This window comes from Sciurus carolinensis, chromosome 12 (assembly GCF_902686445.1).
Source record: "Sciurus carolinensis chromosome 12, mSciCar1.2, whole genome shotgun sequence".
NCBI classification, from domain to species: domain Eukaryota; kingdom Metazoa; phylum Chordata; class Mammalia; order Rodentia; family Sciuridae; genus Sciurus; species Sciurus carolinensis.
The window spans coordinates 21,259,619-21,285,091 of record NC_062224.1 but is presented as its reverse complement, the minus strand read 5'-3'; the positions used below and the strand labels follow the sequence as shown (position 1 = coordinate 21,285,091).

At 38.6% G+C, this 25,473-nt stretch overlaps 1 protein-coding gene across 1 annotated transcript in view; it reads right to left on the bottom strand.

The window, feature by feature from the left end:
- Window positions 1-9,920: 9,920 nt before the first annotated feature.
- Prtfdc1 (phosphoribosyl transferase domain containing 1) overlaps window positions 9,921-25,473 on the bottom strand; it is an 86,357-nt gene continuing 70,804 nt past the window's right edge. Inside the window, exons 5-9 of the mRNA XM_047521257.1 lie at window positions 17,819-17,836; window positions 16,395-16,477; window positions 15,871-15,917; window positions 12,889-12,965; window positions 9,921-11,542 (exon numbers count right to left, since the gene is read on the bottom strand). Of these exons, the coding sequence (XP_047377213.1) occupies window positions 11,495-11,542; window positions 12,889-12,965; window positions 15,871-15,917; window positions 16,395-16,477; window positions 17,819-17,836 (273 nt within the window). The 3' untranslated portion in view covers window positions 9,921-11,494. The remainder of the gene's footprint in view (window positions 11,543-12,888; window positions 12,966-15,870; window positions 15,918-16,394; window positions 16,478-17,818; window positions 17,837-25,473) is intronic.

Genomic DNA, 25,473 nt, shown 5'->3' with positions numbered 1-25,473 from the left:
ATGTTATTCCTTTTCTACCTAAAGAAACAACCGTGGAATATTTTACAAGGATCTCTAAGAGTATGTAATTCTTTGCAGACAATAGGTTTATTTCCCTACTTCCAATTCAAAGCATAATAAGTCACTAAGCAAAAACATTAACATTTCCAGGGACACGTTTTGAGACCATATCATGTGCAGTTTATCTCTATTTTAAGGACTGAGTCAGAAAGGATGTGAAAAACATCTAGGTAGAAAAAAAGGAGTTGATAAAATCTAGAGGTACATTTTGCAAAATCTGATCCTTATCTTCTTTTTAATGATTGTCAAAGAGACCACAAAAATTCCATGATATAAATTTCTCTAAAAGAAATATTCTGTATATAAAGTATGTAACTCTGATATTTTGTTTCTTCTCATTCCCAATTATTTCTAGTTTTCTTTTTTCAAGTTTGGACCAACTCTGAACAAATTAATAGAAGAGATTTAGGAATCAATCATTGCAGAAGTTTATGGTGCAATGTTTGACCAAGTCCCTGCATGTGTTAATCTTTAGGAAAAATTTAAGTTGCCAATGTTCGACTACATGAAGAGAGCAACAACTCAGAAAAATGGAAGCTTGCCAATCGCAGAAACATGTTGTCCAGAAAAAATCACTGATTGTAAAGAATACCATCTCTCCTTATATAAGCTACCAGATGTTGTTGAACTGAATTTTTAAAAGAAAAAAGAAAAAGCTTATGAGTCATAGGGTGCGACTACAGTTGAGCAGTTTAGCAGCTCAGTTAATTAAAGCACGTTGTGGTACGTGTGATAAACAATGTTATAAAATGAGGAAATGTAGATTTTGCACCCAACAGGATTCAAGTATTCAAAATGCTATTTAAGTTATAGACTTGAATGGTATTGAAACTAGATGCTATGTAAGTGAATAGTGCTATAGACCCGGTATGTGATAAAAATCAAAACTACATTAGGGACAATAAATCTAAAATGTCTTGAGACACATTTTGCTTTTGATAATCTTTAGGATAACTTTGTCAAGATATATGCACAAAGAGAAGTTCATCAACATAGATATTTTAAACACCAGGAAAAATTGCCTTTGATCCTTGCTTATGAAAATCTTACTAGCTTAACATAATTGCAAGGACATGAAAGTGAAACCATCACTTCCATGACCTTGCCCTTTCTTTGCACCCCAAGGCACATTTTAGAAGAACCTTTTTTTTTTTTTTTCCTGCAGTGCTGTGGATGAAACCCAGGCAGGGCCCTGCACATGATAGACAAGTGCTCTACTTCTGAGCTATACCCCAGCTCCGTTTATTATTATTATAATTATTATTAGTAGTAATAGTAGTACTATCAGGGATTGAACCCACAGATGCTTCACCACTGAGCCACATCCCCAGCTTTTTAAATTTTTTTTTCTATTTTTGAAACGGGGTCTTACTAAGTTGCTCAGGGCCTCACTAAGTTGCTGAGCCTGGCTTTGAACTTGTGTCTGACCAGAGAATTGAGAAAAATATCCTTTTTGTAGTGAAATGAACCTTTCTTTCCAGTGGAGATCAGGAACCCTTGGACTTGATTCTCAAGAATGGAGGTGCCCCCCTTTACCTCCTACCTTTTCAACTGAATCCCGATACACCCAAATCTCTGCCCCAGTCTTAGATCTCCTGTTAAGTTCTTTATTCTTTCTTTAGGGGTCAAATTTCACTTTCTTCTTTGCAATTTTCTTCTCTGTCTTTATCCTCTGCATTTTAAAACTTGTTATTCCTGGAGCTAGTGCTGGTACTCTAGAAAGTCAAATTAATTATTAGGTTAACAGAACAAAATAACTTTGTTAGCTCCATTTCATTCAATCAACAAACATTTGGAGATACCATTTGTCAAGTTGATGAAAGTCTTTTCCTGATTTACTGAAAGATTTAATCAGGTATTGATGTTGGATTTTGGCAAAGTTATTTTTTTATTTGTTGAAATGATTATACGGTTTTCCTTTTTTAGGTTATTAATATGATGAATTATATTGATTTTTCAATGTTAAATCAACCTCATAATCTTAGAATAAATCCCACTTGGTTATGATGCTATTCTTTTTTATACATTATTGAATTTAACTTACTGATGCTTTGTTGAGAAATTTTTGCATCTTATGTTCATGAGGAATTTTGGCCTATAATTTCTTTTCCTTGTAATATTTTGACTGGTTTTTATCAAGGTAATATTGTTCTCATAGAATGAAAAGTATTCCTTCCTTGGTAATTTTTCCATAAGAGTTTGTATATAAATGGTATCATTTTATCCTTAAATGATTGGAAGGATTCACCAGGAAAATTCTCTAGAGTTCTTTTCTGTGAGAATTAAGTTAAAATTTCTTTAATCCCTACTGAGCTGGTTGGGTTTTGTTTCTTTTCGATTGAGCTTTGGGAGTTTAAGCCTTTCAAGATAAATCTATTTTATCAAAGTTATCAAATTTATAGGTGTATAAGATTGTTAATTACATTCTCTTATTATCCATTTAGTATCTGTATAACCTGTAGTAATGTAACTGCTTTCATTCCTAATATTAGTAATTTGTGTCTTGTTAAAAGACAAAAATTACAACCAATTTTAGTTTAAAGGTCTTAATTGGCTTTGTGATTCTGGAATCAGTCAATATTTCATTCCAGAACATTAAATAAATAATTAAATAAATAAATTAAATAAATAAATAAATAAAGGCTAAAGAAAGCAGAAACCAAAAAAAAAAAAAAGAGCTAATTGGTCATTTCAGAGCTAAATTCTTTATAAGATAAGAACAGGGAGACAGAACAATAGAAAAATAACTGATTTGTTAGCATCAGCTTACTTTTTTTGATAAGGACTGAAACTTATGGAACTTCATTGCAACTGGACTATTTAAGAAATTTGTCTCTTTTTCCCCATTTATTGGAAGATCAGATTGGTTTTGGTTATGGTGACGTGGAATTTAAGCATGAGTAACTCCATTTTGATATTTTGTCTGGTCTCTTGGGGCCTGGTGAAGGAGCTTAGTCCAAAACAATGGCCTCCTGTAATATTTGAGTTTTCTTTCTCTAGTTCCCCCTGACCATTGTGCCAAGATTTTATTAGTTTTATTAATCACTGAGTCCATTTATATATCCATGGATTTTATTATTTTTTGATGTTATTTATTATTGATTTTCTTTCTGATATTTACTATTTCCTATCTCCTGTATACTTTGTAATTAATTTGTTCCTTCTTCTAGTACTTGAGGTGAAACTGAAGTTCTTAAGTAATTCAGTCGAAAGCAGAAATAACCTATTTAAAAGCTTTCTTTTCTAATGTAGGTGTTTGGTGCTTTAAAACTTCACTTACTGTTTCTGTAGCTATATCTGACAAATTGTGGTATGTTGTGCTTTCATTTTCATTGATTCGAAATAATTTATTCTTCTTCTGGTTTCTCATTTGTTCCATAATTTCACTCTGTTACTTAGTTTTTAAATATTTTGCAACTTTCCAGAAATAGATCTTTGTGTTATTGATTTGTAATTTTATTTCCTGGTGGTCAGGGAACATATTAGGTATTGCTTAAATCCCTTAAAATTTTTTTCTAGATTTTTTTCAGACTATGGCATATCTCTGTAGATGTTCTATGTGCCCTTTAAAGGGCATAGACTGTGCTATAGATGTCAATCAGGACAAGTTGATCTATATTATTATTTAAGTCTATTACATCCTGACTGATTTTAGACTTGCCTGTCCTTTCAATTATTGAGAGAGGGATGTTGAAACCAATGACTGTAATTGCAAATTTGTCTATGTCTCCTTGTAGTTGTTGGGTTTTAACTCCTGTATTTTGAAGTTCTTTTATTATGTGCATAAACATTTAGGATTGCTATATCCACTTGACTGCCTTATCATCATATCTTTCTTTATCTGTCAATATTCTTTGCTCTGAATTCTACTTCGTCTAATATTAATAAAATCACTTCAGCATCCTTTTCATTAGTATATGCATGATGTGACTTTTTCATATATTTACCTTCAACTAATCTGTGTTTTTATACTTAAGTTTGTATCTGATAGGAAGAATTAGGTCAGGCCTTGGACTTTTATTCAACCTGTGCCTTATAAATGGGATGTTTAGACCAGGGACTGAAGTACAAAGGTTCGATAATTTACCAGAACAGCTCACAGTCCTCGGGAAAATACTTATTTTTACTGGTAGACTATAAAAGATACACATGAAGGCTTGTCAGGTCCTCAGCATGGTGTTCATTAACCTGGAAGCTCTCTCAATTCCATAGTGTAAGAGTTTATAAAAATCTCAGTCTCCGAATTGCCCCCCAACTCCCCAACCCTCCCTAGCATTTAGTGTATGGGACCAAAAGTTCTGACCTTCAAATCAGTTAGTCTTTCTGGTGACCAGTCTCATTCTAACGGTATTCCAAAACCCACCCTAAGTCACCTCATTAGCATAGGGGGTTTCCTAAGGAGTAACAAAAGACACACCTTTCACTCAGGAAATTCTGGGAATTTTAGGAGCCCTGTGCCAGGAACTGGGCACAAAGACCAAGTGTATCTCTTACTCTGCCATACCATTCTTCCTTATGATATATATTATATAGTTTACATACATTTATATAGTACATAATAAATTGAAAATGAATTTTGTGTATCATATTTATAATCTTACATATTATTTATAACATAAATACTATATATGATGTATAAATACTATTTAGCATTTGATAGGTGAAATATTTATCTTTAGATCTGATATATATATCAATTTATATTATATATCATTTATATATACACATATACATATATACATAATACATATTACATATATAAATAGCATAGCTAATTACACTGTTGTGTCAAGAATCTTCCTCCTGCATAGTTTCTTGTCCAAACAATGATGTAATTTCTTTATGTAAAAATAGAACCTCGGGCTGGGGAGACAGCTCAGCTGGTAGAGTGCTCGCCTCGCAAGCACAAGGCCTGAGTTCGATCCCCAGTACCGACAAAAAAAAAAAAAAAAAAAAATAGAAACTTAAAAATTCTAAAATTTCAGTATGAATTCACATGTATAGAATGCTTGGTAAGCAAAAATTATTTTACCATTTGTTATACTGTAAACTTATGCAATTTAGTAGAAATAAAACTTCTCTTTGAAAGTCTTCATAATTTATTCCACACACTATCAGTAGGCAAATATGTGTTTCTATCTTGATAATCAAGGTATATGTACTGTCTTGTGTTTTTTTTTTGTCATCTCGTATTTTCTCATTTGTGGCTAGGTAGTATTCTGTGAGTCTCAAAAATCTGCATAAGCAGGTATCTTTTCAATTATGTATTATGATTACTGAAAAACCCTTCACTGATCTTATAGGAAACGTGCAGCACACACAACTTTTCTGCGTGAGATTATATTTTTTGAAGGTGGTCACAGCAATATGTATAACCCATTCCACTTGATATTCTTAGAATATGATGTTACTATCCCTCTGACAATGTGTGCTTCCTTCCTGTGTCTGTCCCCTGCCTTAACTAACAAAAGGTTGCAGAAGTGTCTGGCCATATAAAAGGCAATATGGCTTCCTCTCTCTCTCTGGAAGACATATTGTGCTTTCTCTCTTTCTCTCTTTCTCTGCCTTTGGAACACAACCACTATGTTAAGAGGAAACCTGAACCACATGAAGAGTTGCATGTAAGAGTTGCAACTGAATGATTCTGCTTAGTCCCCAGCTGACAGCCGTCATCAACCAATAGCCATGCGAATACTTAAGACTTCAGGTTAGTGATATCCATGGAACGTTCTATGATAAGGGAAATGTCTTGTGTTTGCCCTGTCTAAAATGGTAACATACTACCACATCAGGTTGTTGAGCAATTACAACATTGCTAGTGTGAATGAGAAAGTGAAATTTTAATTTTATTTAACATGAATTTAAATAACTATATACTTACCTTTCCCACTCACAGCTGCATCATTACTCAACACACACTAGGCTCTGGTTATAAATGAGGTCACAGTAGCACAGGCTTAATTCTCCTACTTGAAAAATGTAGAATTTCAGCACCCCACTCTGTCTTCATGTTTTCTACTTATTCTGAGAAAAATCTATTGTGGTAGAAAAATCTTCCTACACCTGGAGGGGATATTGCAAACAACGGCAAAAAGCAAACAAACCATCTTGGTTGAGTAAAGTAAAAGAAGATACCCTTTTTATAAAAAGGCACCCCTCCCTGAGGACTGATGGCAGTCATCAGCCAGGGTCCATGGCTGACAAGTGTGGCATGGCCTTCCTGGGCTCTGTGTCCTGACGTAGGGCACCAGCCACACAGGCTGCGCAACTTAACATGGCAGCTGTGCTTTCTCTAGATTGCTCTGGACTTTCTCTGCGTGTCTGTCAACATTCTCTCTGGGCTCCTTGAGGAGGTCTATGGTCCACCAAGTCTCTGGAGGGTGAGGTTCTGGGTTGTGTACACTCCAGGCCTGAGTTCTCTTTAAACTGTAGAGCCCTTGTGGTCCTAACATGGAGCTGTTTTCTGGTTCCTACTTGCACCAAAACTTTGCCACAATCCTCAATAAAATGTGGAGAACAGCCTGTCAGTTCTACTGTGCAGTATAAAGGCTACAAGAAACCATTTCCTTTGAATGGTGTCTTTGTCTTTTGCTTTGCAAAGGGTTCAGAGGCAGTCATGGGGTATGTATGAGTTGGAGCTACCAAAAGACACATGAGCCCTTATCTCTGCACACCTCCCACCTTAAGGTACAGATTCCCCTTTCTTAATAGTTTCCTTCCATCCTGGAACCAGCCTGTCCACTAGTCCTCATGGGTCAACTTGGGATCCAAAAGAACTCCAAGACAGCAAAGTAAGTAAAACTCCCCAATGCTATCTTTGCCTAAATTAGCCAGACTACTGGGTGGAGACTGTGGTTTAGGGTTTCAATTTTCTAGAATTGGACGACTTCTATTACAAAAAGGACAGAGCCCTGCCTTGTCCCTTAAATCATCCTTAAATCACTGACAGAGATAAACAGCCCGAAGCGGGCTGCAGATATACCCAACCCTCCTCCAGGGTACCTTATGGAACCCGACCCCACCCTAACCAGAGAGACACCCAGATAGGTCTGGATGTGGGGCTCCCCCGGAGAGAGAAAGGCCCCCCCTGGAGTCACACAGCAAGCAGTCTCCGCTTCACCCCCACCTCCAGGAGCAGTGCCCCTTGGGTGCTGCCAAGCCTCTGCAGGTCACCCTGCTGTGGACCCTCTAACTAGCCCTTCCTCCCTTCCACCCAACCAGACCTTTGTCAGCCATCTTGAGGGGAAGGAAGGGAGGAGAGTGGAGAGAAAGGGCCATCAGGTCTCCGGCTGCCTGGGTTCCCATTGCACACATCCTCTCCCTGAGGGAGAAGCCCGACTCCATTAGCACTTCTTGGTGGCCTCTGCTGTTAAATGGGCATTGTATTGCCAGAAAACGGTCCTTCCTAATATTTATCGTTCCTAGTATTTATACTTATTTATTTCCTTTATCTGCTGATTGTCTCCACATATTAGACTGAGGACAGGATCAAAGTAGATGTTCAATAAATATGTGTTATTCCAGACATAGTGGCACATGCCTATAATCCCAGGGACTCCTGGGGCTGAAGCAGAAGGATTGCAAGTTCAAGGCCAGCCTCAGCAACTTAGTGAGGGCCTAAGCAACTGAGAGAGACCCTGTCTCAAAATACAGAATAAAAAGGGCTGGGGATAGGACTCAGTGGTTAAATACTCCTGGGCTCAATCCCAGATCCCCAAAATAAACATGTGTTAAATGAATAAATGAATGAATGATTGACAGGACAGCCTACAAGACCCTGTAATGAGCTAATGCTGCATCTCCTACCCTCCTTAGGGCATCTCCTACCCTCTCCTCTCTCTGACTCCATTCCAATCTTTTCTCCTCTTTGCTGTTTCTCAAATACACCAAGCATTTTCCTGAAGTGGGGGCTTTGGCGGCTGCTGCTTCCACCTGGACATTCTTTTCCCAGAGGACTGCATGGTAAACTTCTCATCACTCAGTTCCGTCCCAAAAGGTCACCTTCCAAAGAAGCTCTTCCTGAATACCCCACTGAACAACCTCCCATCTCCATCACTCCTTTTCTATTTTCATTCTGATCAGACAGCACTTAGAGCGGTCTGAAACTGTTTTGCATATCTCTTGTTTTCTTATTTACCTGGCTGTACATACACATTGTAAAGTTCACTCCAAGAAGGCAGGAACTACAGCTGTCTATCTTGGGTCCAAACTGTCTTCCCAGTACCAATGATCGGGGGAGGAGGAGCCCAATACCAAAAGGAGCTGGATACAAGTTTGTCCATGATACCAGGTCTCTGGAGCTGGGATGTTACTTTCTCTCTTCACTGGGAAAATACAAGTTTGTTCCAGAGGAGGCTGAGCAAATGCCTGACTATGCTCTGAAAGGCTGTTTTCATAACCTTGGAAGAGCCAACACATGGAAAACCATGTTACAGTCAAAGCCAGCCAAGGATTACACAAGGCAGACTGGGATTTGACTATTTGCAGTTCACATTTGGGGGTACACAGTTCAACATATGGTTCCAGTCCATGTAAGAAAGGGACAATTTATAATGAAGAGTTTTGGTTTGTTTGGAAATTATGTTGATTATAACTGAATCAAAATCTCCCAATAAAACACACACCCACACTCCCCCCCCCAACTAATTGGCTTTGGAACACTAAGTTAATAAGTAGATTTGTTGTTAATCAGATAATAAGCTCTTACATTTTTGTTGTAAGATGAATAAACTCAGTGGTATTAAAAACTAGAGTTTTGCAAGTGAAAAGGAAATACTATTTTTCCCAAAATGCCTTACTTGAATATCACTGTAAAAATATTGTCTGATATGAAAAAAATTGTAGGGATGGTTAAACTTCTTATGTATTTAGTGTTTCTTCTTCTTCAGTCTTAACTATACAAGTTCTCAAAATCTTATAAAATAGATCAATATCTTTTCTAATCTGAATAAACACACAATCCTCAAAAATGATACCAATGCTTACAAAAATTCAAAGTGTGTGTGTGTGTGTGTGTGTGTGTGTGTGTGTATTTGGTACTGGGGATTGAACATATGTAGTTATAACTGAATCAAAATTTCCCAATGAAACACACATACCCTTGACCCCCCACTAATTTAATTTGGTTTAGAACACTAAAATAATAAGTGGACTTGTTAATCATTGAATTCATATACATTAAATTCAATGTGTGTGTGTGTGTGTGTGTGTGTGTGTGTGTGTGTATTATTTATTTATTTTTTTGGTACTGGGACTTGAACCCAGGGTACTCTACCACTTAGCTACATCCCCAGCCCTTTTTATCTTTGAGACAAGAGATTAAATTGTCAAGGCTGGCCTCAAACTTTCGATCCTTCCTGTCTCAGCCTCCTTAGTCGCTGGGATTACAGGTGTGCGCCACCACATGTGGTAAAATTCAAGATTTTAAGAAAATCTTTTTGTACTATATAATGTATAGATGATTTGTAGTAAGATCATATGTGTGCCTGGATTTTTCTAGGTCTTCCGATAAAAATGTGGAATAGTAGAAAATTATGTTTAGAACATTTATTTCAAGAAATTGGCCAGCTATACATATTATTAATCTGTAACTTGGGTACTAATTCTTCTATTGAGCAAACTAGAGGGATTCCCTTTGCTGACTCCCTCTCTTGGGATATCTTTCTTATTTCTTTATTTTTATTTTCACAGACTGCATTTTGATTCATTGTATACAAATGGAGTACAACTTTTTGTTCTTATGGTTGTACACGATGTAGATTCACACCATTCGCACAGTCATACATGTACATAGGGTAATGATGCCTGTCTCATTCCACTATCTTTCCTTCCCCTGCCCCCTCCCCCGTCCTCGATTCCCTCTTCATAATCCAAAGTTCTTCCATTCTTTTCTTCCTTGGGATATCTGGGTGTGGTTTGTTTTCTTCTTGGACTGAAACAAAGATATGCAGAAAAATCTTCCTTTACAACTAAAATTCCTTGTTCTTACAAATGAGCCTGGGGGGAGGGGAGGCCCATCAGATCTAGCTTGGCTTAATCATTTGCTTATATTTTTAGTGCATATATTGGATTTAAACCAGGTTAACAAAAATAAAGCCACAGGATAGCATTGGCAGTGGTGTATTGAAGCTACTGGTTCATATACATTTTAATAGCTAAAAGTACACAGAAAATACAAAGGTGGAAGGACAAACAGCAATTATGAAATGTAACAAGTTTTCTTTTTCTTTTTATTAGTTTAAAGGAAGCTGGAACCTAATAACAATACACCACATATGGTTCAGAACCAAACAAAGGCTGCTTATTATTATCATTTTTTTTGCATTTACTTCTTCTAGAAAGTGAGGAAAAACAGCTCTATTGGCATTCCAATTTATTTTCAATTAAAATCCCCATAAATTAGAAAATGTCGCAGACAATAGTGATAAACAACAACCACAAACATGTTATTTGGAAAAAAAAAACTTTTATAGGTATGCTTGTCTCCTATAGTACCTCGGATTGTGCAACTGGTCTCATAAGGACACTTAGGGAAATAATTCAGCCTCTGTTCATCTTTCGGACAAGACTTAATAGTGTCTTGCCCTTTGATGCAAATAAGAGGAAAATTTTATACTTGCTTAGTTTTGTGCATTGAAAACAGTCCCCACTCAATTCCGCCATTTGCTCAGGTCCCGCACGGATGAAAGGATGCAGCATAGGAGCCAGGGCCTTGCTGCCATTGTGTCTTTTCTCATTAAAATGCAGAGTATTAAACACAGTTGAGTACATCCATGCATACACGACACACTGTCATCACATACCGGAAGCTCCGATCAAGAGCACTAAGCAAAGGCTCATTTCATAACATCATTAAGATTCATCGTACCCTGCGTTTCTGAAAGGCTTTGTCACAGCAGATAATGATGTCCTGTCAGAAAGGCACAAACAGGAATTTATACTAAGTTGTCCTTTCCCTCCTTTTTTAGTAAGGGAATCTAGCTGCATTCCTAGTATGTCGGCTTAGGACTTACATTAAAAGGTTTCCCAGTTCTTAATAGTATAAAATATTACAGAATTAGGGTGTTAAAAAAAAAGTTAGGTGAAAAATATTTGAGTAACTAGGTGGGGTATTCCTGGGAATGGTAGTCAAGCATAATGACTATCAAAACAAAAGAAGGTGTAACTCAGGAGTGTGAAGGTGGAGAGAACTTATGAGTCATTAGGTGGAGTGTTGAATTTGGAACAAGTCAAATAAAAGCACTGCTTTCTTTTCCTTAAGAACCTTTGGTACTCTTTATAGCTCAGAAAAGAAAGCTCTCACTTAAAACATTTTTCTTTTACATCCTGCTGAGTGAAGTCGCCCGGGGAGACAGACTTTACTGGCTGGCTTCCTGAGTGTAGTATAGTAGTAAGAATGATGTTATGGGGAGGTCGATGGTATGAATTTGCTTCTTCAGACTCGATATTTTTCTTTACCGTGTTCATTGATCACGCATATGTGCTGAAACAATAAGGGATTTACACGTATCAGTTTCTTAACAAAATACAAGGTACAGAAAATGTGATGTAGCAATAATAGCATGCCACCCTCTGTTGGTTTTTGCTCATTTAAACACGTATGTGTGTATTTTTGCATAAAATCTAAAGAGGCCCATCCAAATACTTGGTGAAAGGTTCTTTGTTTTATTATTATTATTATTGTTATTTGGTATTGGAGATTGAACCTGGGGTACTTTCACACCGAGCCACATGTATTTTTTATGTTTTATTCAGAGGCAGGTTCTTGCTAAGTTGCAAGGTTGGCCTTAAACTTGTGATCCTCCTGCCTCAGCCTCCGGAGTTGCTGAGATTACAGGTGTGCACCACTCTGCCCAGCTTCTTTGTTATTTTAGTTCTTAGCCCAAATTGAATTTGGTTCCCCAGATACCCAAAACCAGAAACACCAAGGGTTCAGCATGCTTATCCCTGATGGAGACAGAAATCTCCTACTAGTGACAGCTGCTTGGGTAAATGGAGAAATAACAGTGGAAATGAAACATGGACTCTTAATCACTCTTTTCTGGGTAGCAAGACATGGGTTAGGAATGTTTTTATTGCAAACAACAGAAATGGAGTCAGGCTAATGTAGGCTAAAAAAGGGTGTGGAGGGTTATTGGTAGGATGCCAACAGAATCCAAGGAAGAGCTGAGCAATGGAATAGGTGGAAGGCAGGAACAAGGGGGTCTCAGACTGGCCCCTGGTGCTTGGGGGTGCTCTCTGGGGCTTATGTCCAAAACCCTAGGTCTCTGTGACTTTTGATTTAAGTATCTAATTTCTAGGAGTAAGATACCGATTGCTCCATTTTGGGTAAAATGTCTACTTCTACATCATTCAGGATTGATCAGGGTCACAAGCTGGGCCACACTGGGGGTCCGTGTCTGTGGGTTGAATCCATTTCCCCCAAAGCGGTAATAGTAATAAGCTGCATGCCACTGTAATTGGAACCTGTTAGACTTCAAGTACTGACATGAACCACTTTAGAGAATATTAGTTATCATTATGATTGATTGGACATAGTCAATAACTATGGAGAAAAATCAATGTGGAGCCATAATTGTGCTTTTTTGCTTCCTATTTCTTTACTACAAAATAGAGATGATCATCATTTGCTTCCATCATCCTAATCTCAACCTTGCAGGGTGGTATGAATGAACAGGAAGTACAGATGCAAATTGCCCAATATATCAGGACACAGAAGAGACCCAATAAATAATGATTACTAGTATTACTATTTCATTGATTTGTTAAATTGATGTCGCTGTTAAATTCTTGTGGAAAGAGGATTAGGGCTTAGCATGCAAGACTTACATTCAGATCTCTGAAGTATTCATTGTAATCTAAGGCATATCCCACCACAAATAAGTTTGGAATCTCAAATCCGGCATCTTAGCAGAGAGAGAGAGAAAAAAAGAGTACGTAAGTCTAATGTCACCATATGCTGTTTTTGGCACTTAAACAGTGAAGACTTTGCATTTGGACAGAAGTAAGAAAGACTCATGGTGAGCAATGCACATGACAAGCCCAATAGCAACCTTGGCCAGAAGGACTACTTGGAGAAATAAGGCAAATAAGCAAACATATGTGACTGGACTCCTAGTGCACAGTGCTGAGGAAGGGCTCAAGAAGCTCAGTGACTAAGAAGTGTGTGTGAGTGAGTCATGTGGCCCTGTTGTTCCAAAGCAGGCAGTATGTAATGACATACTGCCAAAGAAAATTCTCTGAAAAGCATTAAGGGCAGTTCAAACAGAAAGTGAACAGGTGCCCAGATCGCAGCAACTGGGAAGCAGTTCTACAGAATCAGTGTTCTGGGTTGGTTAAAGGGCTGGAGAGCAAAACCTGGGGGACAAGATGAAGGGAAATGGGATAGTTCAGGAAGAGAATGCTAAGGCTTATTTTAATGCTGGTCTTTGAGTCCATAATGCAGAGGTTATTAATTAGCTCTTTATCGCTAATGAGGGCAGAATAAGAGGAAATGGATTTAAATGCAGCACAAGGTACTTAGGGTGAGTAAAAGAAGACTTTATTGAAAGGAAGGAGATTTTTTTTATTGAAGAGGGTTCTTAAAAAACAGACAAGAGCTGTCCTTCTTCAGAGGTCCTGAGACAGAGTAAATGTGCCTTGGTCTAATGAGTTTTCAAACTTTTTCAGTGTTTTGGGATCTTACAAGTTTATTTATTACAGTATAACAGAGAAGGGATGGGCTTGCTTACTTTTATGAAATGGTACTTGGTACTGCTGGTGGGCTTATAGACAGTTAGCTCCCTGCTGATTACACCCCACCATTTCCATTCCTATGACCAAAGACTCTCGCATGGAGACACCAATGGGCTCCTACATACTGAATGTGCTAGAGGTGCATTTTCTAGGGGACCCAATTGCAGGATCACTGGTCAGGAAGCCTGTCTGATTCCTCCAAACTGCAGAGTTTCTTGCAAAAAATAAAGAGGAGAAAAGTAACGAGCAGAAGAGGTGACATTGCACATGTAAGAGAGTCGTTGATAAGAAAGGAACAAAAAGGGTGAAGCCTCAGCAATCCAGAGAGATTCTGAGCTGACTGAAAAAATGTTAGCAGATCCCAGGAAACCCTGTTGGTAACAATAACAATGATTTCCCAGGGAGCACTGCAGTCCCTATAATAGGCGTGGCCACTGAGACTGGGAAAATCAGAACACAGAGCCAGTTTAGACTGCTGAACCCTGAGATGTCATGGAACAAAAGGAGGAGGATGGATAGTAGGACAGACAGGAATCAAAGTGCCCCATCACTCAATGGCAAAGGAGTGCAGCTCCTACACTTACATCTGCAACTGCCATTACTGAAAACAGATTGCCTGGGTTCAATCTTGGCCCTATGGCATGGCTATGGCCTAGTCGTGCTATTTAACATCACTGTGTTCCATTTCTTCACCTGTTAAGTGGGTATAACAATAGCAGCTACCTTTAGAGAGTGGTTGTAAGAATGAAACAAATTATCTGTGTAGCTCCCTGAACACTGTCTGGCACACCATCAGCTTTTTCTAGTGTCAGCTGCCATTATTTTACTTATGGTATTGTTATAAGTGACATAAGACAAGAAATTTGTAATAACTGTTCCTCCACCTGGAAGCTGATCAGCTAAGTTCTTTGAAGTTAAGGTGCTGCATGAAACCAAAACATAATAATATCCAATGCACTGGAGTATAATAATAATTGGATATGTCTGAAATGACTCCTTTTCAACTTCATTTCAAATCTTATCTCAATCTTATATGATTTCCTGATAAAATTTCTGTTTGGTAAACTTAATGACATATAGATTAGATTCCTGAAGCTGCGACCAATGGGAACACACGACTGTGTCTGTCTGCACAGAACTGACAAGGTCTAGAGTCAGTACATCCAGCAGAGGATCGAGACTTGTTTTTAGACTAAAGAGTCACTGGCACATGACCCATCCATACGGTGCCTGTCTCTGATGTTTGTTCAGCTTGCTGATGAGAACTGTAGCCAAATTATCCCAGGGGCTTTAGAACAAATGTAAGTTATAAAAATCAAGCTGAATTCTTCCTTATGCAAGTGAAAAAAAATGGCCTCTAGTGTTAGAATAATAAATAATCTGGCTGCTTGTTTATCGTTTCTGGCATCAAAACGATAAACTAGTCCTATCATGGGAGGAGGGGGAAAGTGGCCTAGATGAAGAAAGCCCTCTAGAACACGTGTCTGAAAGTGTGAAGATGGTACCTGGAGATAGCTGCTCCGCTTCTTCTCTTTAGAGGTGGTTGGGAGAGATCTCACATTCCCTCTCCTGTGTGCTAAAATTCAGACTGGCTAAAGGTCACCATTGTGCATTGTCTGTAAATAGTTTCTGAAGGTGGAATGAGGAGCCTTCTAAACTCTTTCAGTGCCTCTGTGACTGATAGCAGCCAGGCAGGAATCCTGTGTCTGAAACAGCCCAGCACAGTAACTGTTCCTCCGCCTGGAAGCTGATCAGCTAAGTTCTTTGAAGTTAAGGTGCTGCATGAAACCAAAACATAATAATATCCAATGCACTGGAGTTTCTGTGAAAGATGCAAATGAGATTTAAGATCCTCCTTTTTAAAGGGTCCTAATCTCCATAAGGTGGAGAAGATAATTTGTGGGACTATCAGTCCTACAATGGCTTCCATTTCGGATTGCCAGAAAATGGGAAATCAATCATTCTTAAGCACAAAACAAAACACTACTCCCAAAACCCAAAAAACATACCCCAAAAAAAAAACAAACAAAAAAAAAAAAAAACAAACAAACAAAACCTAAACCCAAAAACACTTACAGTCAGGTCTAAAGCCATCACTTCTAGGTGTTCTCTTTACCAACAAACTGTCATTAAAACAAAACAAAAGAAAAAAAAATTGCTTCAGTGATTCCAATAAAGTATGCATTGCAGATAGAATTAAACATCATTGAAGTATGTATTTTTTTCCCTTGAGCCTGTGGAGCATCGTTACAACCCTCTTTTAATCCCTGCCCTTGCTGCTGTGGCACTACATCAATGGTTCAGGATAAAAAGAAGAGAGCCCAGCAATTGCACAGGGGCTCATGCAGCTGCTCCTGGAAACGGCTTATGGATCGTCAAGAGGGGCTCAGAAACACAGCAGAACGCGTCCTTTCCCCTTTCCTCTCTCAGGGTAGCAATCAAATGGGCTATTTTTCAGTGTGATCAAATCATAACACTCTGGGATAAAGGGCCAGTGATTAGGAGTAGACATGCTTTTGGAGAAAAACATCCTGTGTTAGGATCCCTCTTGGGCTTGTTTGGAAGAACAGAAATCAGCATGCTGTGAATGTCTTACTCACCTGGCTACCTTAATCATGTTGGGCTTGTATTTCTCTATGCTGGTGAGCAGGGCTTTCATGGTCCTTCCAGTTCCAACGACATCCTTTGCAAAAGGACAGACAAATTCAGTAAAATGCATTTGAGCAGCATAATAGCTTTCTCATCCAGAGAGATTTTCCTTGTTAACAATGCATCATAATGACAAATACCATCTGACTGCAATCAAGGAAGCAGAGTTGGTTCTGTTTTCTTAGTTACTTCTCTCTGGAAGCTGGGTTTTGGGACATATACTGGTGAATATTTCCTTGCATCCTTGAGCTGTGTTGAAGGGGCAAATTTGGCCTTTGGAGACCATGTGCAGCTTCTCCTGGTTGAGTATATTGGGACTCACGCATGCACATTCAAGGCCTAAATTTGGCCCTGAGGTTATGTAACACAATACATGACACATGAATTTTCATGGACATGGGATGTACATCTGAATACACTGAATGGATAAGCCACCTCCTCCTTGTCCTCCCCACTCACTAGGGGATTCTCTGGCTGGGAAGTGAGATGTGTCTGGGCAGCAGCTGGTGACAGCCTGTGAGTTCTGAGGGTCTGCGGCTGCAGTGGGCCCAGGCTCATCTCTGCTGATGAGCTGCTGCTGCTGCAATTTATTGTCCTTGGGACAGAAATCAGCTGTCAGGAGCTGATTATCCACACAACAGGTCTGAATTTAACCAGGGGTGGGCAATTCGTTTGGCTGGAGGGTCCACGCCACGGGTTGTGTGCAGCCAGAACTGTAGACACAGAAGGTGCATACAGGCAATTGTGGAACAAAAGCCCGAGATCAGCTCCCCTGAATTTCTGTCAACTGATAAGGCAGGCGCGCTCCTGAAGGAATCATGGCCATTTGCTGTATCAGTTCACTGCTGCCATAGACTCGCTCTTTTTGTTCCTTTTCTTTTCTTTTTAACAGAAAAAACAAATTTAAAAGGTCATAGTTTTCCCTTAGATTGCCATTTTAAATTGGTTTTATTTATGATTTTAAGGCTGCAAGTACTTGAAAATTGATGCAAATCATTAGAGGACATTAGCCAGAATCCTGAATTAAGGGTAAAGAGAGTTCTAACCTTAATTTTACTGTTAAATTTGATTCTGGGGGCTAATTTACTCTTCTCTACTACTGTCTGATTCACAAATAGGTATAAGAACCAATTTAGTCATGCATGAAATTGGATATAAAACAGGATAAAGTGCCACACAGCTATTACCAGAGAGCTTCGATTCTGAATTATTTGAAGCTAGCAATTATAGTTGGCCCCTATTTGATAAATTTGGAGAACCACACACAGTGGGAACTTGATAAATCCTTGGCCAATTGGATAGCAAGTCGTACATTTTAAAACTCACCCTTAGGTTCATGCAACTCCTAAACACGGAAAAGGAAAAGCCAGCTTACCTCAACAATGAGGACATTCTGAAATAAACAAAACCCATACTTTAGAACATGATGACAATCTGGCTCATGAGATAAACACAAGCTTGGCTTAGTTAGAATCTCAGTTTGTGTAGTTGATTTTTCTCCATCCGTCTAACCCCAATGATTGGAGGTAAGCTAGGTATTTCAGAATCAGTTTAGCAGTCCTTCTTGAATTACTTGGAGTTACAGTTTTAGTATGTATATTCAGGTTAGGAGCAGGCTTATTTTAGACCATAATACCTGTCTGAAAAGCCATCCATAAAGTGATCCCACTTCAGTAACTCTGCTGTATGTCCCCACTCAGCATTTCTTTGGGATGCAAAGTTTACTAAGATTTCTCCAGGAAAACAAGTCAACATAAACTGAATCACTCATAGAAACAGTGGTGGGGAGAAACACATATCGACTGTGACGGCTCTGTCCAGTGATGCCACCCAAATCCCCAGGGACTTAGTGTTTACCCTGGGATTTTCAACCCTGAGGAAAGGGGTGGCTAGAGGGAGCTGTTAGGGGTCTGGTATAGATTCTTAGTGACACGATTAGATCCCTTGCTACATGCTAGTAAGGCATTCATCTACTTCTCCCCGCTTATGCTTGTTTTTAATTTCTTGTTTGATATCTATCTTCCCCACTAGACTCTAAACTCCACTTGGTAGGGATCATGTTTGTCTTGAGTACAACTGTATTCCCAGACTCGGCCATAAAGCCTGCATATAGATACTCAATCATTATTTTTGAATGATTATCAAAACTTATTAATGAGTTCATTAATTGAATTAGTAGTAACATGTCAATGCCGTCCCGACAAATTAAAATATGACTGTTAATATGCCATTCCAATGAACTCTGTTGAGAATATTCCCTCAAAGTAATAGAATTTTTTTCTTTCTTTGGATTACCTTTCATTTATCTGATTTATATAATATTTTAGAAATTGAACCAAATCTTAGACAGTAGATATCTTAGTTCATTCTATTGCAAAAGATTTAATTAATAAAAATGTTAACCACCCACCCAACAATTCTGCTAAATCTGTACCACATGTCACATATTCTTCCATAGAAATATCCTTCTGGAAGTGTTTTTCTCTCAGGCCTGGTATTTGTATTAATTAAATACATTACAACTTTAATTTTATTATTAAGATGCAAGATTATATTGTCCACTTTGGAGTGGGGCAAGCCATCATATCCCCTATTCCAACAGTCATATTGATAGAGGAGTCCCTTGGCATTTTGAACATGATTTGCTATGAATTTAAACATTACTCCGTAGCAGTTAGTTGGAATGAGTGTTTTTCATTTGATTGAGGCTTATCAACCAAGCCTACTGGCCAACCAGGAAGAATTTCATGGTTAATTCGCTGGCTCACAATCTTTTTCTTTCAATTTTAAGAAGAAAGATCTTTCTAAAATATGTTAGTGGGCATTCTTTTTTAATTAAGCAGAGTATATTGAAAATAATTTGACCTGATTTTTTTTTTCTTACGGTGCAGAATATTGCAAAACAGAAGGGTCATCTTTGAAAAGATTAGCTACAACTTTTAGCAAACAATGGTGGTTGGGAATTGGGACTTGGATGTGTACCAATCCTGAGATATTTTGTCAAAATTACTCAAACACCTTTTAAGATTAAAAGGTTTGGCAGGGTGTGGTGGTGCATGCCTGTAATGTCAGCTACTCAGAAGGCTGATGCAGGAATATCCCAAGTACAAGGCCAATCTGGGCAACTTAGTGAGACCTGGTCTCAAAACAAAATTTTTAAAAAGGCCTGGGGATGTGGTTTAGAGACAGAATTCTTGCCTACCACATGCAAGGGCCTGGGCCCTGTATTCTGGGGGTGGGGGATTGAAAAATTTAAAAAAAAAAAACCCCGCTCCCACATCACCTCTCATCACACCCAATTTTGCTTCCAACAGGCAGTCACGTTTATCTCTTTTAGGTGTTTTTCTGGCTGCTACTTTTGTATATCTAATATATATATATATGTGTGTGTGTGTGTGTTTGTGTGTGTGTGTGTGTGCGTGTATGATATATACACATACGTGTGTATATATGTACACACACATTATAAATATATAAAATATATTATAAAAATATGTATTTTTGCATTACTTTGGATTGAATCCAGGGCTTCAAGCATTCTAGGTAAGCAGGCTCTCTACCACTCCAAGTTATGTCCTCAGCCCAGTATATATTTAAACATATGCTTTGTTTTGGGCACAATGGCACATGCCTGTAAATCCAGTTCCTTGGGAGGCTGAGACAGGGAGATCACAAGTTTGAGGCCAAATTTGGCAACTTAGCAAAACTCTGTCTCAAAATAAAAAATAAAGAAGGTTGGGGATATAGCTCAGTGGTAGAGTGTCCCTAGGTTTAATCCCTAGTACCCTTCTCGCACATATAATAAACATATTTAAGTCATTTTTTAAATTTTTAGGTTGCTAGTCTTAAAAAAGTGTTTTCAAGTATAAATATTCATTTTTAAATTACAGAAAGTGCACATATTATAATATATAAAATACATGCATACTTATAAAAGACCATTTATACTTTCTATAATATATAAATAAAAATCACAAAGTTTGAAAACAGAACATATAAAGATTTTTCTAATTTTTGTGTATGTGTTTGTAATGTTGGGACTAGAAACCAAGGTCTTGTGCATGCTAGACAAGCACTCTACCACCGAGCTATCCCCCAACCCTAAGATTTTCTAAATTTTTGATGTATATTTAACTGTTTAAGAAATGAAAAAAAAAATGTTTAGGTATTTTAAAATTAATTAAAGTCATGACATTTTCTACTATGCATATCCACAATATTATCACATCTAACAAAAATAATGCTTGGATATCATATAAAGTCAACTACATAGTCAAATTTTTTTAGTTAACCTTAAAATGGTCTTTGTGACTTGTTTGTTCCATCTGAGACCATGCATCTGATCTTGCTATGGTTTCAATGTGTCCCCCTCAGTTCTTGTGTAGGAAACTTAATCCCTAATTCAAGGATGTTGGAAGTTAGGGCCTAATAAAAGGTGATTAAGTCCTGAGTGCTCTGCCCTCAAGAATGGGTTTTTGTCATTTTGCAGGAGTGGGTTAGGTGTTATGAGACTGGATTATTATGAAAGCAAGTTAGGGCCTCCTTTTCTTTTTTACTCTTGCTCTCTCTTGCCCTTCCGCCTTCCACCATGGAATGACGTAGCATGAAGGTCCAAGAGTACAGAAGATGTAACTATCCTAACTTTAGGAAAAATTTTCACTAGTGTCTAAAGGACCTAATCTCTTTATATTTTAATGTACCAAGAAGAGATCCAAGAGCCAAAGGACCTACACATGGAGACTAGCATATAGAAATTACTCAATAAATGCCCGTGAAATGAATAAACAATTTTGCCCACACTTCTTTTACTTTGTCTAGTTCATTCTACTTTTGACATATTGCCTCCATATTTCCTTAATGATTTGAAATTTCCCCTTAATCAAACTATAATTCAGGTCTACAGCTTTTAATTTTGGACTAAGCAATCTTCTAAAATACCCATTTTTTTGAGTGGGCAACTTCGGAAATTTTTTTCTGAACACACTGTGCTTTGGAAACACTTCCAATCTGATAACTCTGATCACTGAATCTGAGATGTTTGCCAGTTACTGTCTTAGTCATCTCATCACACCTAGCTCATTTCCTCCCAGAAAGCCAGTAAAATCTGCAGCCTGGGGGCTGCAAAATCCTGTGGGGACTCTCTAGAATGTGTTCTTTCTTTGCTATTGCATGAATCTGATCAAAGCTAGTCACATTAAGTTCCCTAGTGAGGAAGCAAGCAAGAAAGGAGAGAATCAGACAAATTCTAAACGATTTTCTTAAAGAGGTTATTCCTATTTTTAATCTTTTAAAATAAAATGATTAGCAAACCACACTGTCTAATCTGCAGCAATGCAGTTTTGCAGTTGTGGTCACACTACTCTGAGGGCCAAGGAGTCGTGAAGATGAGCTGTATCGTGATGCCGAGCATGAGTAGGAGTGTGACTATAAACCCCACAGAGAAAGGAATGTAGTCCAGCATTTCATTTTATGTGATAATTCACAAAATTGCCAGAACAATCCGTCAGTGGGCATTTCCATTATTGTTCTCAGCCTAGTCAGATCCAATAAAAAGGAATGATTTAAACAGTTCAGGCAGCCAAGGGGGGGGATTTTGGCAAGTTCCGATGCTTCGTTCTGGCATTTGATTAGAAACTTCTTTGGGGGTGGCGGTGGGGGGGAGCATGTCTCCTGAAATCTTGCACTCAACCTGCACATCTGTGTCTCCCCATTGCCAGACAGGGGTCTGTTTCCCTGCGTTTGGTTTTATTCCATCCTTTCAGAGATTTTTCTTGAACATGAATAAAAATCTTGCTTTAATGGATACACACATTTTATGAAGTGCCAGGATTAAATCAACTTTGAAAAAAACCAGCCAGTGAGCACGTTGTGCAGACAGCTCAAAACACACCAAGTAAAATGCTTTTAACATGGTGAGCCGAAGAGGCCATTTAACTTAATTGTTCGGGCTCCCTCTATTCAACAGCAATGACCTATTTAGAACCATGACTCAGCCAGCTTCTCTTGAAAGCAGAAGAAGAAAGGAAGGAGAGAGAGAGAGAGAGAGAGAGAGAGAGAGAGAGAGAGAGAGAGAGAGGAGAGAGAGGGAGGAGAGAGAGAGAGAGGTGTGGGCATGGGAGCTGTCTAGAGACTCCTTTATCTAAATATTTTAACTCCTATGTCTTTAGAGAGTTCCAGAAATGACATAGTAGTTACAGGGTGGAGGATCCTGCTAACTCCAAACATGGCAAAATGATGCAGGTGAGTTGCTTCCCCATGTTCTACAAAGTTCTTTCATAAGCAAATTTCATATAAAAAAAATGCTTTCTATCTCACTTTGTTTTTGATGCTGCTCTTCCCCTGCGGTGCTCATCCAATGCACCTGCTCAGGTTGCTGCCACCGGCTTCCTCTCCCTTCTCACCCTTCATTCTTCCTTCCTGTCACGTTCCTTCTTAAACACAGCTCCATGATGTCACCTCGGCTCAAGAGCTTTGTAGCTTCCCTTTATTTTTCTGAGCAGGTTCAACTCAATGTATTCTATACACCAAACCCAATACGCATTTTCAGATGTTTTCTTATTATTTCCCTGTTTCTGACTCATTTCCTGCAGTCATACTGGTTCCCTCCTGTCTAGCTCTCCTTCTTTCCCCTTCTTCCCCCATTCCACCACACTTTTCCTCCCTCTTCTGTGTTCTTTCCAGATCTTCTAGTCCCAAGTAAGAAATGCACCCTCCTCTCTCTAAGATGATTGCAATCCCAAGGAATCCTTCCTTTTTGGATTTCTTTAAGACCAAGGAAAGACTACTGGAGCTCTTCTTTGGGTGCTGAAAATTAAATAAGAGAAGATATGTACAAGTGGCTTGCAGATAATAACAATGATAAATGTAACTTCGATATAAATTTGGTGGTGGAAAAACCGTATGATGACCACATGAGTAGGGGTAAGTGAGGTGATGGCTTATTAACAACCTTTTCATCCAGGGCAGACATTTATCAAAGTTTCAGACTTTCCTTTACAACCATTAAGATAAAGACCCGATAATTGTTGAGTGCCTTTTCCTTTAAATATTTTTTTTTCTAGTGACTACCTATTTTTCATGATAGAAAGATTCTAGGAGGCCTCTGAAAGTTCTTTCTTTAAAAACATTTTTTAGTTGTAGATGGACAAAATACCTTTATTTTATTTATTTATATTTATTTTTATTTTATTTATTTATTTTTATGTGATTGAACCCAGTGCCTCACACATGCTAGGCAAGTACTCTACCACTGAGCCACAACCCCAGTTCTGAAAGTTCTTTTTCAAAGTCCAACTCCCAATGGACAACCTTTTACCAGCAGGCTGCAGAATGGCTGAACAGCGCAGGTCACGCGAATGCCTTTATCTGTTCAAGCAAAAGGACATTCCAAAAGTTAAGTCAGACTTTTCTTCGCTTCTCCCACCCTGAGCTGTGTAGCATTTACTTCCTCAGTCCTTCTCTTTGAATCTCTTGCAACACCAAAGCTCTTGGGTCCCTACAAAGAGACTGCTCCCTCCCTCCCTCAACACTTCTCCAGTGCTAACCTAGACAGCTGGTTAATGTGCCCTTTGGCTTGACCTCAGCCTTCACTTAACTTGCACTACCCTCCACACCAAAGCAGCCAAAGAGATCTTAAAATACAAACTGGATCCCATCACTTGCCAAATGCAAACTTGCCAATTTGACTAAAATTTACGATTTGTTCCTGCCACAACCTTTTTCCTGAAATTAATTGAAAACTTCTTTTTGATTTCTATGTGAGAGGATCATGCACTCACTATTCACCAAATATTTATTCCAACCTGCTATGGACTCGGCCCTGTGCGGATGCTGGAGAGAGGATGGGGAATAACAGAGACATGGTGCCTGCCCACTTCACGCTGACTTTCCAGTGGGGAGACAGGAAAATAAAAGCTCCAAATAAATACTACGATTGTGGAAATATAAGGCAGAAAGTCATAAGCAGGTTGGAGGACAGGACAATGAAGACAGATAACTTATAGGGAGGACATCAAACATACATCAAAGAGAGTCCATAAGTCACAGGATTGGGGTAACAGAAAACTTCATCAAAGCAGACAAGCATCAGGAAAATGAAATTGGTATGTCAAACCTCTTCTAGCCATAGTTAATTATAACCCCTTAAGGGAATTACTGTTTCAAAACCATGTCACAACTGTTTCTTGTGACCAGGTCAACATGACCCTCACAAAGAAAATTTGCTGAAGGCTGTACCAAGGGTAATAAACCTTTGCATGGTTAAGGCAAGAACAAAGGAACCCAAATCCTGCAGAAAGCCCGGACTCTGCAAAAGCTATGCTGTTCTCTTGGGAGACGGTCTGCTCAGAGTCTCTACTGAGCATCCTTATCCTCACTCTCTCTAATAGACTCCTGCCTGTTACTCTGAGTGCCTTAATTGAAGTATTTCCTGTGGGATCACAAGAAGTGGTCACTGTGGATCTCCATGGTCACTTTGGCTCTGGGGATCTCCCCTACAACAAAGATGGTTATAATGAAAACAGCACACACCCTGAGAGACTAACCAGGCAGGGCTAGGAAGAGTATAGAGGGGGAGATACTGAACTCATTTTAGACAACAAGTTAGGGAAGGCCTCCAGTATTGAATGAGATATTTAGGTTGAGATCTGAAGGGTAGGAAGAAAACAGAGACCAGAGAGAAGCCACAGATTGTCCAAGGTCTTGGCAGAAAGGGGTTTAGCCAGTGCTGTGAGGAGGGGGCCAGTGATGGAAAAAGGTGGGCTATGGAGAGGCAGGGCCAGATCACACAGGCTATGGTGAGGAACTTGGATCATATTTGCAGAAGCAGTGGGTGTAGGGTTGCCAAGTAAAAATACAGAATATCCATCTACCTCTGAATATCAGGTACAACAAAAATTTTTTAGTATAAATATGTACCAAATATTGCATGGGACACACTTATACTAAATATGCATGGGGGATCTTTTACTAAACCTTTGTTCGTTATTTAAAATTCAAATTTAACTAGGCATCTTTTGTTTTGTTTTCACT